The sequence below is a fragment of the Stenella coeruleoalba genome (genome assembly GCF_951394435.1).
Source record: "Stenella coeruleoalba genome assembly, chromosome: 6".
Taxonomy (NCBI): domain Eukaryota; kingdom Metazoa; phylum Chordata; class Mammalia; order Artiodactyla; family Delphinidae; genus Stenella; species Stenella coeruleoalba.
In genome coordinates, this window is record NC_137151.1 from 114,302,319 (window position 1) to 114,321,316 (window position 18,998).

Here is an 18,998-nt window from a genome sequence, read left to right on the forward strand (position 1 = left end):
TGGGCACTGACTTTTTTCTTAGAATCACTCTTTTATGTTGCTATCTAAACTCATACTAATGGGATGGAGGTCACTGGGCTTTGAACACTTGGTTTCTAAATTTAATTTCTCCCAGTGAAAATGCCTAATTAAAATTCTAAGACCACAGGTTCCCCTTTGACTGTGAGGACAATATTACAATATTACTGATCCAGCCACCCCCCCACCCCCGGATTTAGGAGGATCCACTAATGACAACTGATTGGTTGTGATTAATACTGTGATCTGTGACCACGAGTAGCTTGAAATTAACTGGTCCACTTGGTAATCAAACCACTTGACCTGAGCAACATGTTGCCATAACCAGCTGAGGTTTAAATAAGTACATGTAAGATGTGTAAGAGCATCTCATAACTTGCATACCATATCAAATGAATGTCCTCTTCAATTAGGAAAACTGGGAACTTATATGCTTTATTTTAACACATGTAGTCTAAAGCAATGGTTCCTGATTTAGCTGCACAGAAGAATCACCTCAGACCTACTAAATCATAATCTACAAGAGGCGTTATGTTTTTGTTTGGTTTTAAAGCTTCCTTAAGAAATTCCGGTGTACTTCTAGGTTTTAAAACACCAAAGCACTTGTCACTCCTCTTCTGGAGCAGCTTTTAAAAGCTACTGCAACCTGTCACTCCTTTGAGAATGGATTGCATTATTTTCTAATCAGCTCAAGTCAGGTGGATTAGATGCCTTACTACAAATTTGGATAATACTAATTTCGGTCAGAAGATAGTAACTTTGCTTTTCTTAGGAGTACTGCAAAACACCTTTGCAGCCAAACCTAAGAGGGGGAATTTTTTTTTAAAGTGATACTATAAACATAGTACTGTAACATCTTACGGAAAAATCTGAACGAACTTTTTGGCCAACCCAATATGTATAGACTTTCTTACTTTAAGGGCATTCCCCTCCCACCCCACCCCCTTCATTCCGATGTAGAAGTTGCAACAGGCTTTTGACAGAGTCTATTTCATAGTTACATACACTGGTTGCCTATTGCTAGAGCTACACACTGGAACAAAATGCAGATTTCATCCTTCTCCTCACTTGATTCCATGCCCTTTAGGTAAGTTTTGTCTCTTTCTGCTTACAACTGCATTCCATTAAAAAAAAAAAATCAGTCTAGTGGTTATTTTTTTTAATACAGAGGATAGCATCATGTAGGAAATAAAAGATTAATTCTATATCGTTATCTGACATCAGTTCTATAAACTTACTATAAACAAAATACACATATACCACATACAGTGATATGCACAGCTAATATTACCAATTTTTCTCTTGTGCAGGTTCTACACAGGTTTCACAGTATCAAATTCTCCGAAGAACACTTTCTAAAAAAAAATCAACACAAACTTTCACCATAATACTCACCAAGAAAATCACCTTTCAGATGTAAATTCAGTTCATAAAGTTTTGCCCACCATCTGCCAAAACAACTGGGGACACATTAACACTAATTAGAGAAGCACAGGTTTTGGAATCACACAGACCTGTGCCCAAATTCCTGTACGCCATTATCTCCAAGTGGGATCATGAATTTTCATATCACTAGTCTGAGTGAGTTTTTTCCATGGGATGTTGTGAGTCAAGAGGGCTTTAAAATCAGCATTTAATACCATCTGGAACAACCCAGCAGTTGGTCTACACTTCCCACTTTTTACCTAGTTAAAAACCAAACATCAAGTGATTTCCATTTACAAAAGTAAAAAAAAATATAATCCTTACTCCATGAATACTGTCATACTCCTGATAATGCAGTACAAATTTTAATTTATGAAGTTCAATTTTTTTAAGACTTTCTTCCAAATCACTTCGTGATCGTTAAGCACATTCATCTGAGATTTACTGAGTGCCTACACCCACCACATGCCAGACATTGTGTTGAGGCATTTATTCAAGAATCACAACTGCAGAAAGAATTTTAAGACTTAGAATTTATTTTTCCCACACTGCAAAAAGTCCTAAAGTTTCGTGTATTATTTGAACTGTACTTTACCTGAATACTGAACTTCGACAATTTCATTGTGACTAAAATGTTCCTAAGATTACTTTGAGCTCCTCACACACAGTTATCTTGGCATGGCTTACTGGAGGTTCACCTTAGACCCTAATACTAAGGATCAAATCACTTAAATGACCCATTTACAAATTTGCTATTTCTGAAATTACTAAATGGGCTTTCAAGTTAATTCTAGCTATTCATGTTTCCCTAAGTTAGCTTCATGACCAATCTCTGTATCATTACTTGTTAAATTCAGTCATTCTTAGGTCTTCTCTTACTTCTGGCTAAATAATGTGGTATAGAAAAGGCATGCAGTAAGTAAAATGTTTCTTAAAACCCCAGATTTGAATTTAAATAAAGCATCTCTCCATGTTACCCATTAAAGTATGTAAGACATTCACTAAGACTCCAGAATAGCGGCCTTTACCTTCCCTGTATCCCTTCCTACTAAAAACTGTGATCAGCAAGTAGTATAAAGGCAATAAAATTGTCTTAAGTTCCATACTGAGATGCTTCACGTTCCATATTGAGATGCTTTGTGTATTATCTTTAACTTTAGCTTGCCATAAGTTCTTTTTCATGTGAATGAGATACAAACTAAATGATAAATTTATAAATAGAAAATGATGCCAACCTGCAATATGGAAGATAAGCTAGGAGCCAGACATATGATCAAACCTAGGTCCAGCTCCTGGCTCTGCCATTTCCTAGTAGCAACCTTGGGCAACGCTGGTATAATTAACAGTTCTCATCTCACAGAGCCCATGTGATGACTAAATGAAACACATATAAAAAGCACTCAGAAATAGTGTCTGGCACATGATAATAAGTACGTATGTTGTTACTGTTTAACATTTCTAATGTTTCTGCTTTTGGGAATATAAATGTTATTTTGCTAACCTGAAATGTTTTAACATTCTTATCAAGAGTACAAAACACTTATTGACTGACTATATGCACCATATAAAATACACGATCTACAATTTTGATAGGTGACAGCTTTCCTCCCCAGACTGAAACAATCTAATAGTATTCATCAGATACCATGTGAAAAACAAGGCTATAAAAACTGAGTCTTAAGTTACAGTAGGCAGGCAAAGATATAACCCTCTAATACTTATTCAAAATGAGTATTTAAAACTGTAAACAAAAAAAAAAAACCTCAGCATTATCTGGATTTAACACACTGCAGTTATTTTCCAAAATTAGGAACTAAATATTTAGAGGCCTGAGATCATGCCAACTAGTCTCCTAGGGATGGAGGCATAATTGTAAGATCACTTAGTTGCCACCTAAGCCTTTCTTGCTACCCAACATACACACTGAGGGATGGAACATCAACAGTGCTTCACTATGACAAGTTCTTTGTCAAGAAAGTGTACTAGCATCTTGGAGTTTGGGGGTGGTACATGTCTATATTTACAGTGCTACACACGTGATTCTAACACATCCTTCAGCAAGACATGCACCCCTTCCCATCCCCTTTTAAAACTCATTGACATAAAGAACCTTGCAATCACAACCACAGTTTATTTTGTGAGGCTGTGTGTTCCCTAACTGCAATGAATTTTCAATCTTTAAATAATATAACTATATAACAATTCAAAATAAACACTGTCCTGAATTCAAAAATGATAGCAGAGAATTACAATTTAACAAGTGAACAAAGAGTACATCATTTTTGCAGTTGGAAAACTATGCATCCATCCTCCTTAAAATTCTTCAAGCAAATCACCAAAATCTATTCACATCAACAGGATTAAATGAATGGTTAGGATGCATTATTCTTTTGAGATTAAGACATTAAAAAATGAAGAAAAACGGCATGAATGATCTCTTGCTGAAAAGAAAGCAAGGTCAAAATGTATCACTACGAGCTTAACGAGCTAAAATAAAATGCACTAAATGCGCTAAAACATATAAAACATGTTAGGTGATCCAATTTTCTTTTTCAATGCAGCATCATTCTGCGACCACTCGACTCAACTGCAATTGACTGAAATGCAACTGAATGCAAATGGTTGCCTTCGCCCACCATACAACTGCAATTCAGAAATGTTTTAATACATTTACAAGCATTTAGAAGCATAAATATCAAACCTGTTCTCCAAAACTAACAAGTATGTCTCTGAATTCTAAATGTGATTTGTACATCCACACTTGAGACAATGACATAAATTTAACTTGACTGATTTTTAATAGTTCAAACCAGCACTTAAATTTTTGTTTTAATGTCTCATTTAGACTTCAAATGGAAGTTTTTACATCTTTCATATTTATTTACTTGACAATCTGAGTGTTCTATTTCCCAAAGTGTTATATATATACCAATTAAATGATATATACAACACTTTGGGAAACAGAACAGTCAGATTGTCAAGTTAATAAAAAAATTATGAAATGTGAAAGAACCAGTATTTTCCTGTAGGTAAACACCCTGTCATTAAAGAAATTCCAATTGTGTAAAATCAGAAAGGGAAACCCTTTGGCTTTCCTTGTTACACCTGACCTACTATCACTCAAGTATGGTGAAAGTATCCTGAGAATAATGTTCATGATAGTTTTCATTTGTATCTTAATTGCATCATGTAAAAGTGGAAAACATAGAGATTAAGAGCGTAAGACTTATAATTCTACAGGACAGATGGAGACAAAATTAAATGTAGGAAGAGCATATTTGCAAGTTAAAGGAAAATTATAACCCAAGACGCATGGGGAAAAATATTTATGTGGAGTTTTTAATCCATATTAGAATTCAGTTGTAACTTGACCATAAATTTAAAACAGATACCATCTTCTGAGACATACATTCTAATAAATGTATCAACAGTATCATAGTCAGTTGGTTACTTGAACTTATTAGTAACATGTCATTTTTCTATCAACAGAAATCTATAGTGGTTTGCCCCAATTACATATCTGAAACATTGTCTTATGAAAACAAAATTAAATAAAACTGAAGATAAAAATACTCTGAAGTTAAAATAAAGCAAACTATAATCCTCGGCAGATCAATCAGGTAAAAAATATTGGTGAAAGTTGGAAGCACAGGATAACTGACATGAATCTTCAGCACAAAGCACATCTTTTGAAAACATGAAACGATGACTCTTTGGAGGACAACAGCTAAGAATGATCCAAGAATCATCAGGTTTGAAAAATATTGCTTAATCACTTTCCAAAACGCAGCTGCAAGAACTAAAGATCTTATTAAAAAATATTAAGGTAATCGTATTTATTGCATCTTTAGAATGCATTTTGAAACAGAAAATTAACAGTGCATCCCAGCTTCACCAAAATATATATTTAAGAGAGGGTGAACCTAAGATATTTAGAAACAAAGTGTAGACTGTATGTGCTTTTCAGAGGGGCTGAATTAAATACAACCAGCTGCCAACTTTGTGCTCTGACACACCTGAATTAGTGAGTATGTGTATACTAAATTCATTTATTTTTGTCTACAATAAAATGAAATAAAAACACTGCCCTATACAATCCACTATTAGCAGTGAGTACAACAGCAAAAAATTATTGTACAATTTATACATACTAAAATATTTTCTTTCTCTAGAGATAATGCAGAACAAAACCTAATCATTGTAAGAATTTGCGACATCTCAAATTACAGTAGGGAAAAATCAAACCAGGGTGTATACTGAGCCCAAAACAAAGGTTCCTGGTCATTAGGCTATTAGATTAGTAAGTGCAAGTGGTAGAATAAAGCATGCTCAAATTTTATGCTTGGGTCTCTGTATATTTATCAAACCTTTAAATTAAACAAGACGAGCTAAAGAAATGCCTTAAGCAGAGCGAGATGGGAATTGTGTCATTTCCTTTACCATTTTTGTTACCCAACTTATACAATGCGCAAAGTGCTAAGCAACACTACAAAAACACATTTACATGAACACTGAAGACCTGGGGAAATGAAATCCAACAATTTTATTTTAATGAGCTGTATTTTCTAAATTTTGTTTTATTTTTTCCTGTTTTCGTACAGTATTGAAAACAAAACGCGGCACATTCACATTTTCCCGAGGAACTGTAAAGATGATCTCTACAGGGATAAACGTTGTAAAGCCTGAAGCTCAATCAACTGATGTTGAAAACTCTCAAAGGGAGTAAAGGCTTGATCTGAATGGTCTAAAACATGTACTGTAATTTAATAGAAGAGATGGTCGTCTTAATATTTAATGATTTAAAAGAACTTCCCAGTCCATGCGAAGAGTACAGTCCAATAATAAATCAAGTTTCTGAATGCATTTTATGCTACATATGTGTATACTTTGCGATCCTCAGGTGTTCGTGCCAAATATTCTCTCTCAATGAGTCCTTCGATACGTTTTTTAATAACAACTGGACTTGGTAAGAATCGAGCCTTCAACTGCTGAGTTACCTAAAAGAGAAGGTTAAAAAAAAACAACACTAATTCCTACCAGAAAATTAAAAAACAAAAACAAAAAACATTTCTATATAAACACACAAAAATTCTTATTTTTGAGTAGAACTGATACGTCATTTTAAGACTCAGCTCAAACTTTACTAATTTGATTATGAACATTAAAAATACAGAAAATTAAAAAGGATTCTATTTGAAAATGTAATGTATGGCTAGAACATACCTCCTCACATCAGAATGTGAATGCTAAAGTGGATTAATAGACGAATTAGTTGAAATATACTAGTATGAATTTATACCACCGTATAGTTTAACCCATTTTGAAGCTATAATCTAATGACTTCTGGGTTACTCTCCCAATTCACAGAATTTGGGTAGCATAATGTGTTTAAAAGCACAAACTCGGGACTCAGACTTGCCTGGATTCAAATCCCAGCTCTACGACTTACTAGCTCTGGGCCCTTGGGAAAGTTACTTAACCTCATGAAGTTGTTATGTATATTAAATGAGTTAACAGATGTGATGCTTTAGAATAATGCCCAGTCCATAGTTAAGTGCTACTGTTGGTATTCTTTTCTCCAACAGCTGTCGGGATTCTAGGTATTGTGACATCGGTAATAATACAACAGGAACTACAGCAGTAGCCGAAATCTGACTATGCACTATGTATCAGTCAGTTTTGTTTATATTTATTTATTTAATGCTCTTAACCCTGCAAAGTAGGTTGTCTCGTTTTACAAATGAGGAAAATAAGCCAGAAAGGAAAAATGATATGAACAAGTAGTAAATAGAGCCAGAAGAGATGAGAATCTACATCCTCCTGCCCCTGAAGCCCATGCTTTTCTCACTAATCCAGTTAGTGATCTTGCAGATCACTCATCTAGCCATAAGCCAGCTTCTTTCTCTTTTACTCGTGTTGGATCAGTTCATTTCGAAGGCTGCAATGGATTATTAACTCTTCAAAATTGGAAACGTCAGCACTTCACTCCCCAACTAAAATCCATCACTCTTCTAATATTATCACTCCAGTATCAACAAATTTGTTCTCAACCCACTTGAGACCCTCAGTCAATCCTCTGGCCCTTTCTTCTAAGCTATCAATAACTTCTTTGTCTGACCTCACCTCTTTCCTTCATAAAAGATCACCTGAGCTGCACCCCCAACAGTACCTTCAACTCCCTGACTCCTTTGGTTCTGTTCCATAAGCACCTATTCTACATTTACTACATCACCCGAAATCCACTACTCGGTTCTTTGAGTAAAGTTGTCGTTTTTACACCTTTTGTGTAGACCTGGGGTCCACAGGCAAATACAGCCCGCTGCCTGTTGTAATCCCTCCTGGAACACAGCACACTCACTTGTTATCTACGGGTGCTTTCATGCTGCAACTGGCCATTTAAAAAAAGGTTGCCAATCTCTGGTTTAGGCTGATAACACAAATTTACAGCATTCAAGGTCAGCAAGTTCTCAAGCACCATAACCTCACATCCTGTTTTACATAAGAAAAGAGGCCATTTCAGTTTGAAATTCCTCAAACTCCCACAACCTTACATTTATCCATTTATCCATTTGTCCATGCTTGTTTCCATGCTTCATTCCAACCACCCCTGCACCCAGCCCTGGGTTCTCGGGAAAGGTATTTGGTAGCATCCCTGTTAACACATCTACCACCTACCTGTGTTCTCTATACAACCCTCTCGCTTTTCTTTTTCTAGACTTGAGTACATCAAGTAACCCCTCATCTCATTTTTCTTCCCTTTTGTTTTTAAGCATCTCTTCTTATCCTTAGAATATAAATATAACTCAATGTCTTCTCATCTAGAAAAACAGTACCCAGAAGCCCTCAACTAAACACTTAATCCTCTAGTATTGCTCTCTGTGCCCTTCCCACGAGCCAACACCTCAAAGGAGAAACCACTCACTTGGTGGTTTCACCTCCATTTACTTCTCAAGGAACTGCCATCAAATGTCTATTCTTACCAGTCCAATGAAAACAGGAAAACTAACCAGTCACCTAATTGCCAACATGTCTTAAAGGTTTACTTGTTTTGGTTTTTTAATGATTTTTAAAATTACTGACTGACCACTCACCTATAATTCTCTTCCTCTGCCATGTGATACGAAGTCAACTTATAAAAAGTGGTATTAGCTGACCCGTGGAACACAGCAGCACACTGCCCCTCCCTTTTCAGTTAAAGAAACCAGCCTCTACCTGGCCAAGCAAGCAAGGGCCTCAGAGTCGTCCTCCACTCCTCCCTCTCATTTCCCACGATCAGTCAATAAATGCTGTCAATTTCACTTCCTATGTGTCTTCATTCAGCTCTCTATCTTCAACCAATACTTTATTCAGCCCTAATCCACCTTGTTCCTCACTATTCCAATGGCTTCACAATGGTCTTCCCCTCCTTAGTTTCCTAACTTTTACTCAATAAATAAGCCATTAATTTTTAGAAGTATAGGTAGTTTGTTTTACATCAAAGTACTAAATAGCGGTGAAAAGCTTTTTCTTTATTCTTCATGTGACAATATTCTATTATTATCTTCATTACAAACATATTAGTTCTTAAAGTGTGCACATATTTTGATGCATTGCTATGTTTAACTATCAAGCAAGTACCATGCTTTTAATAATGTGTTATTTGACTACGGTTTTCTAATTTTAAGACTGTATTTTAAATTAGCTGAATACAGTACTTTCCTAAATTTAAATAGTTAAAGTAATTTTGTCTTTTCTACATTAATCCAGTCTGGAAGTGTCCTCACCTCTGCTACTAACACATTGTGCTGCATCTTCTTCCTAGATTTCATTATCCGCACTATAGCAGCTTCTATCTCATGTTTTCTGTCATCATCTACTTTCTGCCTTGTTTCTTTCCTTTCTGGGTCAGATTCACCTTGTTTGGCAGCAACTAAAAGAGAAATAAAGACATTTACCATGTGATTATGATGTAAATTTCGAAAGTAAGGAAAAATGTTTGTAAGCAAACTTAATATAATTTACTATTATCAAGAGAGAAATCAATGTCAACCTCTGAATATACACCACACATATACTTATTAATTAAACACTCAAAAAGTGCCTAATTCAACGTTTACTTTAATAAATATTTAAATAATTAACAAGCAGTGATATAAAAATTCTTCAATTCTATATTATTCTTTTTAAATATTAAGAGTTTAATTTTACAGAGATAATAAAACCAATTTTATTTTTATAGAATTCAGTGACTCCTTTCCTAGAAGAAAAACACTAGCTGGATATATTTAGCAGTAAAATTATCAGTAAATAGTTTTCATTGCTTGTAACTTCCAGAGGTTAACTAGTATTTTACCACCATGACTCCAAGTTAAACCTCACCAAAAGTACCTCAAACAGAAGAAATGTGGGGACTTTAAGAGGAGGAAAGAACAGGTATTGCCAAGATTTAGTTAACTAAATAAAAAATTTAAAGTACCACTAGAATGTCACTTAACTCCGTAACAATTCTTTTGTACCTCTCATCAATTATTCAACAATTTCTTAACATGTATCTTGGTAATTATTAAATGTCATAATCTCAATATGACTAATGCAAACTATATTCCACTCTTTAGAAGTTTTACTGTTATTCCCTATAGTCTTCAAGGCAACTGCTAAAGAAATAAGTATAAAAGTCCCTTTCTCTTATAACTTTGCTCTAATTGAAGCAGCAGAGAAAGATTTTTTTTTGTTTATTTGGTCATCAATAGGAGATAGATGTGAAGTTTCTGGAGGGAGAAATTGTAAAATTACAAAGAACCATATGCAACATTGCTGACTTAGGCCTGGGCACAACCAGGAGATAGCAGACTGTACAATTTAGAAGATCATTTTGGTGTGCATATTCATTTAGCTGTTTCTAATTAGAATCCCTTGGTTAAGAATTCTGCTTCAGTATCTTCTCCCAAGTTAATCAATACCTTAATAAAAAAGAGTAAAATTAGAATAAAATGCTCAACTAAAGAAGAAAAATGCTTTTCTTCAAAAATTCAATGTCATAAGGGGAAAAAAAAGATAGAGGCACTGGATTAGATTGAATAGAACTAAAGAAACATTAAAATCAATGTAATGTGGAACCCTTGACTGAATCCTGGATCCAAAAAATAAGATATGAAAGGCATTTTTGAGATAACTGTGGACATGTAAATATGGGTGATATATAGATGTTTGGAATTAATTTTTTGGGGTGTGATACAGTAATACAATTATGTGGTAAAATCTTAATTCTGAGATAGGTATATGCTCAAGTATTTAAGTGGGAAGTGTTATAACGCTGGCAAATTAAGTTAAAATGATGTAGGAAAGGAGGCGGAGTCAAGACGGCGGTGTGGAAAGATGCGGAGTTAGCGTCTCCCCACAACTAGGGCACCTGCCGGCTGCTGGTGGGGGACTCTCATGCCCAAGGAGACGGGAGGAACTGCAAAGTGAACCGGTAGGACACAGGGTGAGTGGGGGGGAGGGAGGAGAAGTGGAGGCCAGACAGGATCGGCACCCCTGAGGCCGGGTAGGTCAGAAGACACGGGCAGGAGGGACTCACCAGGAAGAGTGGGAAAGGAGCCTGCTGAGTTCCCAGGCCAGTCCCTTGCCCCCCAAAGTCCCCTCCAGGCCACGTAGGTCCTTGGGGGCACAGGAGGGAAGCCCAGGAGATCAGGAGGGGCCCTCCCAGACCAGAGGCGCAGGAGAGGAGAGGAGGGCATTTGCCCCACCACTTGAGCCCAGGAAGCCTGCTGAGCCCCTAGGTGAGGTCCCCTGCCCTCTGAGACCAGGTGTGGGGGGCAAGCCTGGGCCCCTTCTGTTCCTTGAGCCTAAGCTCCACCCCCCACAGCCCCCAGGGCCTTTTCCAGCCCTGTGGGTCCTGAGCATAGGCCCTGTCCACCACCCAAACCTCGCTCTTGCTTAAGCAACCCCTCCACAGCCAAGGCCCCTATCCCTTTTCCTTTTATCTCACCACTGGACCGACAGAGAACCTCAGACCCCAGGGAATATTCATCAGAGTGAGGACCACAGAGGTCCTCAGCTCAGCATGAAGACCCAGCTCTACCCAATAAGCCTACAAACTCCAGTGCTGGAAGCCTCAGGACAAACCAGTAAGGTAGGAACACAATCCCCTCATTAAAAAAAAAAAAAAAAAAAGAGCAAAAAACATGTCACGGATGAAGGAGTAAGGTAAAAACCTAATGGGCCAAATAAATTAAGAGGAAATAGGCAACCTACCTGAAAAAGAATTCAGAATAATGACAGTAAAGATGATCCAGAATCTCAGAAATAGAATGAAGGTACAGATTGAGAACATACAAGAAATGTTTAACAAAGATCTAGAAGAACTAAAGAACAGAGATGAACATAATAACTGAAATGAAAATTACACTAGAAGGAAACAATTACAGAATAACTGAGGCAGAAGAACAAATCAGTGAGCTGGAAGTCAAAATGGTGGAAGTAACTGCCGAGGAGCAGAATAAAGAAAAAAGAATGAAAAGAATTGAAGACAATCTCGGAGACCTCTGGGACAACACGAAACTCACCAATATTCGAATTAGAGGGGTCCCAGAAGAAGAAAAGAAAAAGAAAGGGTCTGAGAAAATATTTGAAGAGATTATAATTGAAAACTTCCCTAACACAGGAAAGGAAATAGTCACCCAAGTCCAGGAAGCACAGAGTCCCATACAGGATAAACCGGAGGAAAAACACACCAAGACACGTAATCATCAAAGTAAAAAAAATTAAATTCAAAGAAAAACTATTAAAAGCAGCAAGGGAAAAAACAAGAAATGACATACAAAAGAATCCCCATAAGGTTATCAGCTGATTTTTCAGTGGAAACTCTGCAGGCCAGAAGGGAGTGGCAGGATACACTTAAAGTGATGAAAGAGAAAAACCTACAACCAAGATTACTCTACCCAGCAAGGAGGTCATTAAGATTCGATGGAGAGGGCTTCCCTGGTGGCACAGTGGTTGCGAGTCCGCCTGCCGATGCAGGGGACGCGGGTTTGTGTCCCAGTCCGGGAGGATCCCACATGCCGTGGAGCGGCTGGGCCTGTGGGCGATGGCCCCTGGGCCTGCGCGTCCGGAGCCTGTGCTCCACAATGGGAGAAGCCACAACAGTGAGAGGCCCACGTACCACCAAAAAAAAAAAAAGATTCAGTGGAGAAGTCAAAAGCTTTTCAGACAAGCAAAAGCTAAGAGAATTCATCACCACCAAACCAGCTTTACAACAAACGCTCAAGAAACTTTGCTAAGGGGGAAACACAAGAGAAGAAAAAGACCCACAAAGACAAACCCAAACAATTAAGAAAATGGTAATAGGAACATACATATTGATTATTACCTTCAACGTGAATGGATTAAATGCTCCAACCAAAAGACACAGACTTGCTGAATGGATACAAAAACAAGTCTCATATATATGCTGTCTAGAAGAGACCCATTTCAGACCTACGGACACATACAGACTGAAACTGAAGGGATGGAAAAAAGATATTCCATGCAAATGGAAAGAAAGCTGAAGTAGCAATACTCGTATCAGATAAAATAGACTTTAAAATAAACACTGTTACAAGAGATAAGGAGGGACACTATATAATGATCACAGGATCAATCCAAGAAGAAGATACAACAATTATAAATGTTTAGGCACCAACACAGCAGCACCTCAATACATAAGGCAAATGCTAACAACCATGAAAGGAGAAACTGACAGAAACACAATAATAGTAGGGGACTTTAACACCCCACTTACACCAATGGACAGATCATCCAAACAGAGAATAAATAAGGAAACACAACCTTTAAATGACACAAGAGACCAGATAGATCTAATTGATATTTATAGAACATTCTACCCAAAAGTGACAGAATACACTTTCTTCTCAAGTGCACATGGAACACTCTCCAGGATAGATCACATCTTGGGTCACAAATCAAGCCTTGAAAAACTTAAGAATATTGAAATTGTATCAAGCATCTTTTCTGACCACAATGCTATGAGACTAGAAATCAATTACAGGAAAAAACCTGTAAAAAACAAATACATGGAGACTAAACAGTGCTCTACTATACAACCAAGAGATTGAAGAAATCAAAAAGGAGATCAAAAAATACCTAAAACAAATGACAATGAAAACACGACGACCCCAAAATCTATGGGATTCAGCAAAAGCAGTTCTAAGAGGGAAGTTTATAGCAATAGAATCTCACCTCAAGAAACAAGAAAAATCTCAAATAAACAATCTAACCCTACACTTAAAACAACCAGAGAAAGAAGAACAAAGAAAACCTAAAATCAGTAGAAGGAAAGAAATCATAAAGATCAAAGCAGAAATAAATGAAATACAAACAAAGAAAACAACAGCAAAGATCAATAAAAGTAAAAGCTGGTTCATTGAGAAGATAAACAAAATTGATAAACCTTTAGCCAAACTCATCAAAAAAAAGGGGAGAGGACACAAATCAATAAAATTAGAAATGAAAGAGGAGAAATCACAACTGACACTGCAGAAATACAAAGAATTATAAGAGACTACTACCAACAACTATATGCCAATAAAATGGACAACCACGAAGAAATGGTCAAATTCTTGGAAAGGTACAATTTTCCAAGACTGAACCAGAAAGAATTAGAAAATATAAACAGATGTATCACAAGTAATGAAATTGAAACCATAATTAAAAATCTTCCAACAAACAGAAGTCCAGGACCAGATGGCTTCACAGGCGAATTCTATCAAACATTTAGAGAAGTGCTAACACCCATCCTTCTCAAACTCTTCCAAAAAACTACACAGGGAGAAACACTCCCAAATTTATTCTACAAAGCCACCATCATCCTGATACCAAAACCAGAAAAAGATATCACAAAAAAAGAAAATTATAGACCAATATCACTGATGAACATAGACGGAAAAAACCTCAAGAAAATACTAGCAAACAGAATCGAAAAGCACATTAAAAGGACCATACACCATGATCAATGATTGGGAATTATCCCTGGGAATTATCCCAGGGATGCAAGGATTCTTCAATATATGCAATCTATCAATGTGATACACCACATTAGCAAATTAAGGAATAAGAACCATATGATCATCTCAATAGATGCAGAAAAAGCTTCTGACAAAATTCAACACCCATTTATGATAAAAACTCCAGAAAATGAGCATAGAGGGTACCTACCTCAACATAATCAAGGCCATATATGACAAACCCACAGCAAGCATCATACTCAATCATGAAAAACTGAAAGCATTTCCACTAAGATCAGGAACAAGACAAGGATGTTCACTCTCGCCACTATTATTCAACATAGTTTTGGAAGTCCTAGCCATAGCAATCAGAGAAGAAAAAGAAATAAAAGGAATACAAATTGGAAAAGAAGAAGTAAAACTGTCACTGTTTGCCAATGACATGATATTATATGTAGAAAATCCTAAAGATGCCACCAGAAAACTACTAGAACTAATCAATGAATTTGGTAAGGTTGCAGGATACAAAATTAATGCACAGAAATCTCTGGCATTCCTCTACACCAACAATGAAAAATCAGAAAGAGAAATAAAGGAAACACTCCCATTTGCCACTGCAACAAAAAGAATAAAATACCTAGGAATAAACCTGCCTAAGGAGGCAAAAGACTTGTACTCAGAAAACTATAAAACACTGATGAAAGAAATCAAAGATGACATAAACAGATGGAGAAATATATCATGTTCTTGGGTTGGAAGAATCAATACTGTGAAAATGACTATACTACCCAAAGCAATCTACAGATTCAATGCAATCCCTATCAAACTACCAATGGCATTCTTCACAGAATTAGAACAAAAAATTTTACAATTCGTATGGAAACATAAAAGACCCCGAATAGCCAAAGCATCTTGAGAAAGAAAAACAGAGTTGGAGGTATCAGGCTCCCCGACTTCAAACTACACCACAAAGCTACAGTAATCAAGACAGTACGGCAGTGACACAAAAACAGAAATACAGAGCAATGGTACGGGACAGAATGCCCAGAGATTAACCCACGCACATATGGTCAACTAATTTACGACAAAGGAGGCAAGAACATACAATGGAGAAAAGACAGCCTCTTCAATAAGTGGTGCTGGGAAAACTGGACAGCTACATGTAAAAGAATGAAATTAGAACTCTCCCTAACACCATACACAAAAATAAACTCCAAATGGGTTAAAGAATTAAATGTAAGACCAGACACTATAAAACTCTTAGGGGAAAACATAGGAAAAACACCCTTTGACATAAACCACAGCAAGATCTTTTTTGACCTACCTTCTAGAGTAAGGGAAATAAAAGCAAAAATAAACAAATGGGACTTAATTAAACCTAAAAGCTTTTGCACAGCAAAGGAAACCATAAACAAGACAAAAAGACAACCCTCAGAATGCGAGAAAATATTTGCAAATGAAACAACAAAGGATTAATCTCCAAAATATACAAACAGCTCATGGAACTCAATATAAAAAAAACAAACAATCCAGTTTAAAAATGGGTGGAAGACCCAAATAGACATTTCACAAACGAAGACACACAGATGGCCAAGAGGCACATGAAAAGATGCTCAGTATCACTAATTATTAGGGAAATGCAAATCAAAGCTACAATGAGGTATCACCTCATGTTGGTCAGAATGGCCGTTATCAAAAAATCTAGAAATAATAAATGCTGGAAAGGGTGTGGTGAAAAGGGAACTCTCCTGCACTGTTGGTGGGAATGTAAACTGATACAACCACTATGGAAAACAGTATGGAGGTTCCTTAAAAAACTAAAACTAGAATTACCATATGACCCAACAATCCCACTACTGGGCATATACGCTGAGAAAACCATAATTCAAAAAGAGACATGTACCACAACGTTCACTGCAGCACTATTTACAATAGCCAGGACATGGAACCAATCTATATGTCCAATGACAGATGAATGGATAAAGAAGATGTGGCACTTATATACAATGGAATATTACTCAGCCATAAAAAGAAAACTGGAGTTATTTGTAGTGAGGTGGATGGACCCAGAGTCTGTCACACAGAGTGAAGTAAATCAGAAAGAGAAAAACAAATATATATTAACACATATATGTGGAATCTAAAAAAAAGAGGTAGACATAGAAAATGGACTTGAGGACATGGGGTGGGAGGGCGAAACTGGGGCGAAGTGAGAGTAGCATTGACATACATACACTACCGAATGTAAAATAGTTGGCTGATGGAAAGCAGCTGCATAGAACAGGGAGATGGGCTTGGTGCTTTGCAATGACCTAGAGACGTGGGATAGAGAGGATGGCAGGGTGGCTCAAAAGGGAGGGGATATGGGGACATGGCTAATTCACTTTCTTGTGCAACAGAAACTAACACAGTATTGTAAAGCAATTATACTCAAATAAAGAACTATTTAAAAAATATTTTAAAAAATGCTGTAGGAAATATATACATATATGAAGGGAGAGAGGGAGAGCACAAGGGTGGAAATAAGGGTGCTTGAGCAAATGTGGCAAAGTTTTAACGATTATCTATTAGAGCATTTTTCACTTTTCCTGCAGATGTGAAAATATATAAAATAAAATGGTGGAGGGAAAAAAACTTTTTAACAATCCACTTGGTTCATCTAAATCTGGTCACCTAAATTAATATACTCCAAGATAAATGGGAAGATTGTGGTGATACACACTGAATTATGATGTTTTTAAAAATGTGAGGGCAGGAGCTCACTCCCAGAGCCTAGCACAATACTCTCTGCATTTAAGAAGAGCATAACAAGGGTATGTGCTGTGTAAGTGGGTACCTAAGTATCTAGATGTATTAGGAGGAAAGGGACAGAGAAGGTGAGTGCTGGTGGTGGGGAAGGCTGTCAACTATAGAAATCACTGTAAAATACAACGAATCTAATTCTTTTCAAAGGTTGTGTTATTTGAGTAAATGCTTTTCAGTTTTTGCTTGAATGTCTATTACTGACCACAGTAAAAAGCAGCAAAAGTAGGTAAGATCAGCCTCTCTGAATATTTGATTACGAGCCTGAGTACTTTCTCAAAAAGGCAAACATGTATTTTGACAACTTTAAAAACACTATGTGGTCACAATACTTATCACCAGAGAGAAAATTTTAACTTCTACAAAATATCAGTAAGAGCCAAGATAATCTAAGCACCATTTCAAAATGAAAAACATTTTTCTTTACAGAATTTTACAGCTGAAAAGAACTTTAAAAGGTCATCGAGTCAAATTCTTCATCATGTATAACTATATTCCTATTTTAATCAGATCTAAAATACTATACACACACACTTAACACCAAAAATTAACAATCTATGAAGAAGACTATTTTTCTGATAATCACAATAATATCTGACAATATTTGCAGGACACGATGGAATCTTGCATTACAAAGACACTTATTTATTTAGGATAAAGCAGGGTGAGGCTGGGTATTTCAGATATGTATCACCATATATCCTCCAAATCTGAAATTCAAGTAAGTCCTGATATCCAAAACCCATTTCTGCCCAAAACTATAGTCATATGTCTTGTACTGGGAGAAGAAGAAATTTTATTCCATGACCCTCCTTAGCACAGTTCTGTTTTATTTTTAATATACATGTGTCCCAAATATATGGATCAATTTTGGTGATGAAGATAAGATACAATGATAAGGTTTGCAATGATGGGACAAAGTAGTCAAGTCTGTAAAGAGAGACCACTCTGCTTTGAAAAGAATATCCAATTAGGGTCAAAAAGAAAAACAAAAGTATATTAAAATGTTCTTGAATCAATATATTCTGGCAATCAATTGTATATTTAACATTAAAATAATTTTAAAAAGACTATCTTTTATTAATATATAATGTAAAACCATTTTCAAATCAGAAAATTGTAGTCATTTAAAAAGTTAATCTTACGGTACAGACGCTATTAGCTGTAATGGATAAACTAGCACTGGGAAGCTCACCTAATACTAGTTTTGAAACCAGGTAGCAAGCTACATTAGAGTTTTAAAAATCAGCAAAGGTAAAGTGCCTTTTTTCCTCCTTAAATGCATAGAAAATATACACCTTACATTGCTAAATATACAATAAGTAGGACGTTTACCATCAACCTAAAAAAAAGCTGTACCAAAATCTGTTCACAACAGGGTCATCACTGGTTTTAAGTTAGAGAGAGAATATGGGTTTTAAAATTTTGAAACTTAGAAAGTATTTATCAAATATAAATAGTTGCATTTAAAGATTAAATTTTAAATAGGTAACTCCCAATTTTGAGAAATTTGTAAATGCTTTAAAATAGACATCAATGACTATCAGTTAACCAGTTAAAAACAATTATAAATACTAATATGTTCATAAAATTATATTTCACTTGTAGAAAACCATATGGAAATAAATACTTGTTCACATTATGAATGACTTTTTTAAATGCTTACTGTACTTGGATTCAACTGCATTTTGACAGGAATACATATCAATAAAAGTGCTTTATTTCTTAAGCCTATATGTCATGCAGCACCAGAAAAGCATTACTTTTTAAAAA

The 18,998-nt window shown here is 36.1% G+C and overlaps 1 protein-coding gene across 4 annotated transcripts in view; it reads right to left on the reverse strand.

The window, feature by feature from the left end:
- Positions 1-3,062: 3,062 nt before the first annotated feature.
- CUL3 (cullin 3) overlaps positions 3,063-18,998 on the reverse strand; it is a 99,800-nt gene continuing 83,864 nt past the window's right edge. For all 4 annotated transcript variants that reach the window (XM_079924516.1, XM_079924515.1, XM_079924517.1 and 1 more), the window contains 2 exons: positions 9,207-9,352; positions 3,063-6,440 (listed from right to left, as the gene is read on the reverse strand). In XM_079924516.1, coding sequence (XP_079780642.1) covers positions 6,309-6,440; positions 9,207-9,352 — 278 coding nt within the window. In that variant the 3' untranslated portion in view covers positions 3,063-6,308. The remainder of the gene's footprint in view (positions 6,441-9,206; positions 9,353-18,998) is intronic.